General features: G+C 38.4%; 1 protein-coding gene across 1 annotated transcript in view; it reads left to right on the plus strand.

Annotated features, from left to right (window-relative positions):
• The window catches only part of ME2 (malic enzyme 2), a 65552-nt gene extending 61984 nt beyond the window's left edge, over positions 1–3568 (plus strand). Inside the window, exon 16 of the mRNA XM_032259499.1 lies at positions 2714–3568. Coding sequence (XP_032115390.1) covers positions 2714–2881 — 168 coding nt within the window. The 3' untranslated portion in view covers positions 2882–3568. The remainder of the gene's footprint in view (positions 1–2713) is intronic.
• Positions 3569–11721: the final 8153 nt, after the last annotated feature.

Below are 11721 nucleotides of genomic sequence, written 5' to 3' on the forward strand. Positions count from 1 at the left end.
TCGGAGTTTCACTCATGTTACCCAGGCTGGAGTGCAATGGCGCGATCTCGGCTCACCGCAACCTCCGCCTCCTGGGTTCAGGCAATTCTCCTGCCTCAGCCTCCTGAGTAGCTGGGATTACAGGCATGCACCACCATGCCCAGCTAATTTTTTGTATTTTTAGTAGAGACGGGGTTTCACCATGTTGACCAGGATGGTCTCGATCTCTTGACCTTGTGATCCACCCACCTCGGCCTCCCAAAGTGCTGGGATTGTAGGCTTGAGCCACCGCGCCCGGCCAGTCTCACGTGTTTTAATATTTATAATGTGTATAATATGGTAACATTTGGTTCTTTATCTTTCCCATCATTATGCTTTTTCAGTATTTTCTTGTCCTCAATTTTTTTCTTTCGCATAAATTTTTGTATCCGTTTTTTTAATTTAAAAAACTCTGCAACTTTGGTATGAAATTATTACATTTATAAATTAGATTGGTGAAATTGGGTCTCTCAGTATTGAGTATTCTCCAGTCAGTGTCTCTCTTTACTTATTAAGGCCTTTTCAAAAAAATCTTTCAATATAATTTTGTTTTCTTCATTGGAATATGGCATTTTTACTTTTTTTTCCAAAATATTTAAAAATTTATGTTATTCTAATATAATAGACATTTTTTTCTTTCCAAGTATTTTCTTATTGATCATTTCTAATATATAGGAAAAGGTAGGAATAATAATTCTAATTTGAAAACATAATCATTTTTATGAATTTACTTGATAACCAGTTTTTTGAACAATCTTAATAGTTTTTCATTTCATTTGGAATTGTTTTTAATTGTCTGCAAGTAATTTTTTCTTTTTTAATATGCATAGTCCTTTTTCTCTAACTATAAATTAGCTGAAACTGCAGAATAGTTTTAAGCAATTAGATTGGTAAGGGCATTCTTGTATTTTTTTTTTTTTTTCAATTTATAGACAGTCTGTATTGCCAAGCTGATTTCAAACTCCTAGGCTCAAGTGATCCTTCTACCGCAACCTCCTGAGTAGCTAGAGCACATGCCACCACACCTGACTAACATCTTTGTATGGTAATATTAAATATGATGCTAGCTTTTCATTGAAATAAGGATTTTCTACTTTTTAAAATAAGTAGGCTTCTATTTCTAGCTTACTAAGATTTTTCTTAAACATCAGGATTGACTGTGGAATTTATCAACCACAATTTCAACTTCTATATAAAATTTTATCATATATGATAATAAAATAATATGATAATAAAATAATAAAATTTTATCGTTTTGACTATTTTTTTTTTTTTTTTTTTGGAGACAGGGTTTTACGCTGTCACCCAGGTTGGAGTGCAGCAGTGTGACCTCAGCTCCCTGCAACCTCTGCCTCCCAGTCTAAAGCAATCCTCCCACCTCAGCCTCCCGAGTAGCTGGGACCATAGGCATGTGCCACCATGTCCAGATAATTTTTTTTTGCATTTTTGGTAGGGACAGAGTTTTGCAGTGTTGCCCAGACTGGTCTCGAACTCTTGAGCTCAGGAGATCTGCCCACCTCGGCCTCCCAAAATACTGGGATTATAGGGGTGAGCCACCATGCCCAGCCTTGAGTGCCCAGCCTTAACTATTAATTTTATTATTGCATTATTTTGGTGCCTATAATCTAAGCAAAGATTGGGAATTGGTATGTTTACAGAATAATAATTGAGCCTGGAGTCTAACAAACAGGTAGGGAAATGGCATAAAAGAAAATTTGAAAGTTATATTAAAGTCAGCTGTACCAATTTACAAATGCCGGGCTACAGAGTGTGATTACCTTCTATTGTAAAACAATTGAAGATTTTATAGAGCCCAGAACTAGGATGATAGAGTTCAATTTTAGAATTTATAGAATGATATTTCAGGTGGGGCAGATTTTGGAAGATATTGGTCAGTTAAGAGATTACTGGGCCAGGCACAGTGGCTCACCCCTGTAATCACAGCACTTTCAAAAGCCAAGGCAGGAGGATGGCTTGAGGCTGTAAGTTTGACACCAGTCCTAGACAACAAAGCAAGATCTCACTTCTACCAAAAAAAAAAAAAAAAAATAAGCCAGGCACAGTGATATGTGCCTGTAGTCCCAGCTACTCAAGAGACTGGGGTGGGAGGATTGCTTAAGCCCAGGAGGACAAGGCTGCAGTGAGCTATGTTCATACCAGTGTGCTCCAGTCTGAGTGACAGAGCAAGACCCTGTCTCTAAGGAAAAAAAAAGAGATAATTGGTATGTCCAAATGAGAGGTGTAGTACATAAGGTCATAGAAGGAGACCTCTGCCTGGGATTAGAATAGGTGCACGGGCCCAGGTTTGTGTCTCTGCACTTCCCCAGAGGCAGGAGTAGAGAGTGTGCTGCTTCTGCAGTGGCATAAGCTTTTCTTTCTAGAAGCAAAGAAGAAAGGGGTGAGTAGAAGAGGCAGAGCTTGGGTTAGGTTTTCATCGTGGTCTCTCTCTCTTGGCAGGCTACCTATATGTATTTACTGGAGTGACACATAGTAGAACTTAAAAGTGTTTGATTTTATCTCTTAAACTTTCCATAGTTTCCAAATGTTTTGAAATGAATCAAAGTAATGTTATATTTTGTTTTGAAAAAAGAAAAATATCATTCTTCTAAACTTATTTTCCTGTGTTATAATAGTATGTTGTCTCTCTAACAGGTTAATACTCAGAGCCTACGCAATAACCTTATTTATTTTTCAGGTTACAGAATACCTGTATGCTAATAAAATGGCTTTCCGATATCCAGAACCTGAAGACAAGGCCAAATATGTTAAAGAAAGAATATGGCGGAGTGAATATGATTCCCTGTTGCCAGATGTGTATGAATGGCCAGAATCTGCATCAAGCCCCCCTGTGATAACAGAATAGAAGCACTCCCCTGATAAATACTTTCTGTGCTCCAGAGAACCCCTTTTTTCAGACAAGAAGAAATAATGTCCTCAGTTTTATGATGTTTTCTGTGTTTTATTCTCCCTGACCACTTTGGTTGATGTATTTTTTCCATGCATCTTCACATCTGTTGGAGTAGACGTGTTGATGGATTGCACTGCCCAGCAGCATCTTACAATCAGATAATCGTGATGCTTTAATTCTAACATACAGCCCATGCCACATCCAGGAGATGTAAAAAGTGTGTTTGTGAATGTCTTTATTTATACTCTAATTCAGAGTTGCCAAAGTATTTGCTATTTACTATTATGGGTAATAATCTTCTCTCACCTAGTTCTTTTAGAGCTACTAAAATAGAAGTTTATGGATAGAAGGACAGAATTTTGAGAAGAAACTAAATTCCAAGGAAAAATTGTCAGTATCTAAAAATGTTCTATATCTGCTTCATCTTACCTTCATACTCTGAAATTCCCTTATAGCAGACAAAGCTAGGGATATATTAAAATTTTACCCTATTTATTTTCTGGAACTAAATCAAGGCTTAACTATAACATTATGAGAGTAATGGGTACTACTGCTGGCTTTTAAATAAATAAAAGTCATTGTTTCAACAGTGTATAAAAATCATAGTGTAACCTTTTTATTTAATAAATATCTTCAATTTAATTGCTTCAGTTATGCTGTCTTACTGCTCAACTAGAAATTTAGATTTGCTTATTATGAAAAACACGTATTTTCATTACTTCTAGATGATTCTAGGAGGGAGTATAGGATACCTAACACATATGGGAGACATCACGTGACTTTTAAAATCTAAGTCATGCTTCACATCAAAATGAGTCATATTTAACTGGAGAAACTGTGCCCTTATTCCAGCACTGATGTTCTTTATTACTTGAGATAATTTTGCAATGTTACAAATGTTACTATGATACTATTTCTTTGAATATCATTAGTAGTGACAACTCTTTCACCATTGAAGGCAGATTTAATTTTTTTAAACCACCAAAATTAATTTAGAGCTAAGTGGGGATTAATAAGGTTGGTGGTATTCATCCAGGAAATGCCCTTTTCAATCCCAGTAAAATAATAATGGCTAATGAGAACAATTTTCTTATGTGGCTTGCATATTGGAGAATTCTAAAGGAAAATGTATCTGCCTACCATAGTTGCTTTGAGGGAAGAAAACTTTTAAATGCTCATTGTAGGATAGTAACAACAGATAGTCATCGATAATATGAGTATGCACAGTATTTTATATTGCTTTGTAGGAAAAAGACCAGTTTTTTCATCTTCTGCCTATAGAAATTGATTCATAATAATTTTTTTTTTTTTTTTTTTTTTTTTTTTTTGGTGACAGTCTCGCCTTGTCGCCCAGGCTGGAGTGCAATGGCACAGTCTCAGCTCACTGCAACCTCTGCCTCCTGGGTTCAAGCCATTCTCCTACCTTAGCCTTCCAAGTAGTTGGGATTACAGGCACCACCACCACACCCAGCTAATTTTTGTATTTTTAGTAGAGACAAGATTTCACCATGTTGGTCAGGCTGGTCGCAAACTCCTGACCTTAGATGATCCACCGACCTTGGGCTCCCAAAGTGCTGGGATTACAGGTGTGAGCCACCACACCTGGCCCAATTCATAATAATTTTGAATGTAATTTAATACTTTCAAAATGGTTGCAAGGGCATTGCCATTTGGAGTATGGGAAAATACAGTTGGCTAATTCATTGAACAGATGTGTAGTCAGAAGTCTTTTTCATAACATATGGTTACAATTTCTTTCTTCTAATTAAAGATGAAAGGTTTATGAGTTTCGGTTTGTTTTAGATACCGGGTTTTGCTATGTTGCCCTTGCTAGAGGGCAGTGGTTATTCACAGGCACAGTCAGAGCCCTGCAGCCTGGAACTCCTGGTTCAAGCTCTCCTCCCACCTCAGCCTCCTGAACAGCTTGGGCTAAAGGTGTGCACCTTTGCACCTGGCTGAGAGGCTTCTGTTTTTCATGTTCCCTTTATCAAAACAAAATCACCCCTAAAAATACTCTGTGTGAAATCATGATTTTAGTTCAACATAAGAAGTACAATAAGTATAACCTGTTTCTTGCTTGGTGCTTATTGAAGACAGGAACATGTGCTGAATTAAAGTAATTTTACTAAGAATTTTGCTTATTAAGCACGTCTGGTACAGTCTTCATGGAAATTATTAAGCATTTTAAGGAAAAAATAGGCTAAATGGCATATAGCCTGCTTAAATGAAACAATTCTATTTTTTTTTAAAAGCTCCCTGTTTTCATTGTTACTTACCAATCAGTATTTTAACAAGTATCAATTATTGGATGTAAATTAAAGTAAAATTGCTTAATATTTAAGCTAAGAATACAGGAAGGACTATTAGCATTGAGGAAATAGGGGGAGACCAGAATGGCGTCAAGCTGGAAAAAAAATGTTACCTTCGGTGAGACTTTACATAGCAAGAAGGTAGTTATTTTGAAGAACAGCAATAATCTTATTTTGAATTGAGAAGAAATTCTGATGATTATTGTGTCAGTGAGTCATAGGAAAAGGTGAGAATACATGTGTTTCTAATCTCCCACCACCACCAGTTGTGTGGAACAAATTGGATTACTAGCAAGGGTAAGGTTTATTGGCAATAATGAGAAGTTTTAGTCCAAGATTTTAGTTAAAATATATGTATTTTAATTTTTATTGTACTTTAGGTTCTGGGGTACATATGCAAATCATGCAGGATTATTGCATAGGTACATACATGGCAAGGTGGTTTGCTGCCTTCATCCCCTATCTCCTCTATCTGGTATTCCTCCCCTCATTATCCCTCCCCCTCACCCCCCCACCCCTCCCCACCGCAACTGACCACCATGTGTGATGCTCCCCTCCCTGGGTCCACGTCTTCTAATTGTTCAACACCTGCCTATGAGTGATAACATGCCGTGTTTGGTTTTCTTGTCTTTTAAAGGATGAATTCTTAACCAAGAAGGTGCCTCAGATCACTGTGAAGCTTTAAAATGCAAGTGCCTCTTCCCTCCAGGCCCCCAGGGGCAGAGCCCTGGCTGGTGTCTTTTCACAAGGTCCCCTAACACACTGATTCTGCCCTGACAATCACTGCCGTAGAGCAGGCAGCAGAATCTTTTGGCGAACTAACTGGATTCTGATGCTGATGGAGCGGGCCTGGGGTGGAGCCTGAGACTTTTTTTTTTTTTTTTTTTTTTAAGACAGGGTCTCTCTCCCTCTCTCACCCAGGCTGGAGTGCAGTGGCATGATCTCAGCTCACTGCAACCTGTGCCTCCTAGGCTCAAGTGATCCTCCCACTTCAGCCTCCTGAGTAGCTGGGACTACAGGTATTAAGTCACCACACCTGGCTAATTTTTGTATTTTTAGAAGAGATGGGGTTTCGCCATGTTGCCTGGGCTAGTCTCGAACTCCTGACCTCAAGTGATCCACTTGCCTCGGTCTCCCAAAATGCAGGGATTACAGGCATGAGCCACTACAGGCATGAGCCACCACATCCAGCCAACAATGCCGTTTCTGACAAGCTCCCAGATGATGCCTTTGCTGCTGGTACTGAGAACAACATGCTGAGAAGCATTGCCCCAGGGTACTGCATGCAGTGGGCAGTTCTTTAGTGTTTATGTATCCTATACTTCAATTTACATGAAAAAGATCAACTGAAATTATGTTCTTACACAAAATAGTTTTCATCTAGTTTTATTACGTTTTTACAGGCTGTGTATAAGAACAAAAAATACAGAATTTTTGAACGTATTTTTCTGAAAACAAAAACTAGAATACTCTTGAATTCTAAATTGTAGATTTGTAGTATACTTTGTAAAGCTAGCAACCAATTTTTATTTGCAAGATTAGCTATCAAATGGACATTTATTTCTCCTCTGTTAGTTTTCTTATGACTTACCTTATCCTTTGTCCTTTTTCTGTAAATCATCAACCTTTGGAGAAATAGGATTTTACATTTTTGCAAATGAGTTGCAAATATATTAAGACCAAAACATCCTTATTAAGGAGTATGGAGCATTATTTACTGGCTGTCAGAGAACAGAAAACCCAAAAAGGTGGGTGGGGAGTGAAGAAAGTCTTGCCTTGGGAAAAATACTTCACCAAATGCTCTGGTAGATTTTTTCTCAAGCCCATTCAGTATCCTTCAAGGATAACTTTTTCATACTTTTTTTTGGTTTGTTTGCTTCTGCTAGTTTTATGACAGAGGTTATAATACTCTTTTCTCCTCTCTTCTTTGACATGTTATGTTGTCTTTTTTTTTTTTTTTTTTTTTTTTTTTTTTTTTTTTTTTTTTTTTTTTAACTTCTTCACACTCTTACAAAGCTTCAGGGCTCTGTTGAATTCACCAAAATGGAGTCAGCTCTGGTGAGCCTATGTAATACTGAAGAACATTAATATAAAGCCATAGCTCTTTACTGGGCTGCCATTTAAAGGGAAGTCCTAACGAACTAAATGGCACCAACATCGTGTTTCCAAGACAAGACCTCACGTGTTCAGGTGCAGCCATGTATTCATATAGCTCTCAACTGGTTCATGATTTGCACTTTGTGCATCTAATTATTAAATGAAACTCTACAGGTGAGCTGAAGTAACATACTTCATATTTAAAATATTCACAGCAGTTTGACCACAGAAAACTTTCTCATCTGAAATAAGGATAAGTTTTTTTTTTTGTTTTTTTTTTTTTTTGAGACGGAGTTTCGCTCTTGTTACCCAGGCTGGAGTGCAATGGCGCGATCTCGGCTCACCGCAACCTCCGCCTCCTGGGTTCAGGCAATTCTCCTGCCTCAGCCTCCCAAGTAGCCGGGACTACAGGCATGCGCCACCATGCCCAGCTGATTTTTTGTATTTTTAGTAGAGACGGGGTTTCACAATGTTGACCAGGATGGTCTCGATCTCTTGACCTCGTGATCCACCCGCCTCGGCCTCCCAAAGTGCTGGGATTACAGGCGTGAGCCACCGCGCCCGGCCTAAGATTTTTTCTTAATGTAAGCAGAGAAAAAACTTAATGTTTTATTTCAAATTTCAGTAAATTCAGGTAGGCCTAATTAAAACATGACTGTTGACTAGTGATTAGATTTTAAAACATTACTTTCCTTTCTTGAATAAAGAAAATTGTGCCTCTCAAAGAGAAAAGTAAATATGGAAATATGTTCAGTTGCATAAAATAGACACATTAAGTCAAGTGAGTTGAATGCTTAGTATCTTTTGGTAAACAGCATTTTGTCAACAAACTTTTCATTTGGCTATAGAATCTTGTTTTTTCCAAATAAAAACTTTGCAGTTGGGAAAGTTATTCCTCCATTCAGCACACTTTCTAACTAGGGGAAACTTGTGGCTATATAGTCATCAGTTTTCAGGATTTTCTTTTATGTTCTAGAAAAGTTATTTTTCCTTTCCTAATTTTAAGTGTATATTCCAGCAAGTCATTGAGTCCTGTACAGCCATTGAATTATCACCAACACATCTGATATAGACAGTGGGCTAATGACAAACTAAATGTTACAAATAATACTACTCTAAACCAGACATTGTTCTAGGGATCTGACATATTTAATCCTCACTGCTACCCTGTTTCTGTTTCCTGATTTACAGAGGGGGACAGAGGCACAAAGAGATTAAATGACTTGTCATAGGTCTTATGATGAGTGGCAGAGCCTGGATTTTTAGCTCAGACCCCTCTCAGAGTGAAGAAATCTTCTGTGTGGCGATTTTATGTAATACCTTCAGGAATTGTTACTTCGGATGAGAATTCTTACCTATTCTTATGAGATTAGTCTTCCGCCCTTTTTAATACATTTTACCAGTTTATCTGATGTTTACTTTGTTCCCATTTATAATTCAAATACAATATAAACCTTTTATTCATTTAGTCTTCATTTTAAGTACTGGATACAAACATTAAAGATTTTGGCTTTGAATTGAATAAATGACACCAAAAAGTCTATTCACTAACATCTTTTGATTTAGTAATTTTCACAGAATCCATGACTGCTATCCCTTCTAGTTTCAATTGTGCTTATATATTATAATATTCACTTCATGAATCTACCTGTCAATTTGTATTTCAATTACAAGGTATATTTTAAGTGATATCTATGTATTGTATCCATATATTCCATTGAAAGGTGAGAATTAGAAAGTGGTAAAATAAAAATGTGTATAAAATAAGAACTTTCTAAAAAAACCTAGTTTAGCTAAATATGACAATATAAAATTTCTTCCCAGTGTTTTATTATACTTTACCTAATGACCTTTAAATTTAACTGAAATTAAAACTGTACTTTTGCAATTGATTTTTTTTTTTTTTTTTTTTTGGAGACGGAGTCTTGCTCTGTCGCCAGGATGGAGTGCAGTGGCGCAATCTCGGCTCACGGCAACCTCCACCTCCTGGGCTCAAGCGATTCTTCTGCCTCAGCCTCCCATGTAGCTGGGACCACAGGCACGTACCACCACGCCCAGCTAAGTTTTGTACATTTTTAGTAGAGATGGGGTTTCACCATGTTGGCCAGGCTGGTCTCAATCTCTTGACCTCGTGATCCTCCCACCTCGGTCTCCCAAAAGTGCTGGGATTACAGGTGTGAGCCACCTTTGATAACATCCCAGACACTAATTATTGACTTCAAGGAAGCCATGTATTGCAAGTCATTGCTTAGCCTTTCACGTCTTTGTGTTGATAAGATAATGGAATGGGTAGTCTTGCAGTAATTGCTTATGGGAATGCTAGTTTAAGAGGAATGCCTTATTTAGAACATATGATACCAGATTGACTTGTTACAAATGGTTCCAAGAATCAGTCTAAAAAGTTTATAATTATGTAAATTATTTTTTCTCTTTTGTGATATGTTGTAATGAGATGTGTGTTCTTATATTTTCTTAGTAAAATTTTCTTAAGCATAAAAATGCTTTACAATCTTGTTTTTTAAAGGCGCTGTGTACAGGACACTTTTAAACTTGGTAATGTTATAAACCTTAACACACACACACACACACACACACACTTTCTCTCCTTCTCTCTCTCTCTCTCTTCAGAGTACTTGATCCCTTGGGAATGCATGGTTGGGCTTAAATTCACATGTGGAGTACTAGTTTTGCTCCTCATCTTTTCATTTTCTTTTGCTCGGCTTCCTACTCTATTCCTCTCCTTATTTGATGTAATAACAATACTAAAGGAATTATCTAACGCCTTTTCTCCTCCCCACTTTCTCACACACAAACACCGAGACCCTCATGTTAAAATACTAAATCAGAAGAGACTGTATGTTGATTTTGTGATGAAGAGGGGAGTTATATAATAACGAATACCTACTGAGACCCTTAGATAAAAGTTCTTTTCTTACCTCAGGATTCATGAATAGCTTCTGGGAGTCCATGAAGCCCCTGAATAATACATGATCCGATGCTTGTGTCTGTTAGAGGGAGAGAGTCCATCACCGTCATCAAAGGGCCCTTTCTTTCCCCAGGATAGGTTGAGAAAAACTAGCCTACACCTTTTTTTTTTTTTTAAATATAGGTTCTCATTCTGTCACACAGGCTGCAGTGCAGTGGGGCTGTCTCGGCTCATGCAACCTCTGTCTCCTGAGTTCAGGTGATTCTCCCACCTCAGCCTCCCAAAGTGCCGGGATCACAGGCGTGAGCCACCGTGTCCAGCCGGCCAACACCATTTTTTAACAAGTCCATTGTGCTTCTTTTTTGGGAGGGCTGGCATGGTGAAATACAGGCCCCAGCTTTCATCGAGGCTGAAATAGGTAGCCAGACCAATAAAGGCTTTTTGTTTCCTTTACAGCAAATAACACCCAGATACCTCAGCAAGAGCAGTGGGTCAGCAGCACCTCCTTGCCCAAATATAACTGCTCTGTTCTTGAATCCTGAACAGTGTGGACCTCAAATACCACCTGGTCTATGTCCAAATTGAACAGAATGCAACTTTAAAAACAAATGATTTTCTTGCTCATGCTGGTCTAAAAATTACACTTAGATCTCCAGCTGCTGGGAATATAACTACCATCCCCAATTGCTGCACTCTGAAATTCGTCATGGCTTTCACATGGAAGCCATACCGCCTGTGGGCTGCTCTTAGCCAGAGACTTCACACAGCAGGGATGGTATGACAGCCCTATTCCTGGAAGACAGGAGACTCCTCTGATGGGTAGCTTTAGCTCAAGCCCTCCCCCATGGCCTTGCCAAGCTCAGAACTGTACTTCAACCTAAGTCACTTCTTCACCCAACCTCTCTTCCTTTCCTCTCTCTTTCACTTGGAATCAGATCTGTATGATGCTCTGAAAGCTCTTGCAGGCTCTTTCTGGCTCCCTCCCCACCTTTACAGGCATTTCTTCTCATATAAATTACCTGCGTATCATATCAGCCAGGTGAGGTGGCTCATGCCTGTAATTCTAGCACTCTGGGAAGCTGACATGGGAGGATTTCTTGAGCTCAGCAGTTTGAGGCCAGCCTGGGCAACACAGTGAGACCTCTTGTCTACAAAAAATACAAAAAATTAGCTGGCATGGTAGTATGCCCCTGTAGTCCCAGCTACTTGGTAGGCTGAGGAGGAAAGATTGCTTGAGGCCAGCAGGTCAAGGCTGCAGTGAGTCGTGATCGTGCCACTGTACTATCTCAAAAAACAAAAAAATTACTTGCATGTCTATTCTCATCTTGGATGAGATGTTCCTGCTTGGATGACCCAGACTAACACAGCAGGTGATTCAGAATATAGGTCTGTAGATTAGAAGCATTAAAACTATTAGAGCTATTGGTAAGAATTAGACTTTCTAGATTTTCTGATATGATTTT

Source organism: Sapajus apella, unplaced genomic scaffold (assembly GCF_009761245.1).
Source record: "Sapajus apella isolate SASKATOON/1434 unplaced genomic scaffold, GSC_monkey_1.0 scaffold109, whole genome shotgun sequence".
NCBI classification, from domain to species: Eukaryota; Metazoa; Chordata; class Mammalia; order Primates; family Cebidae; genus Sapajus; species Sapajus apella.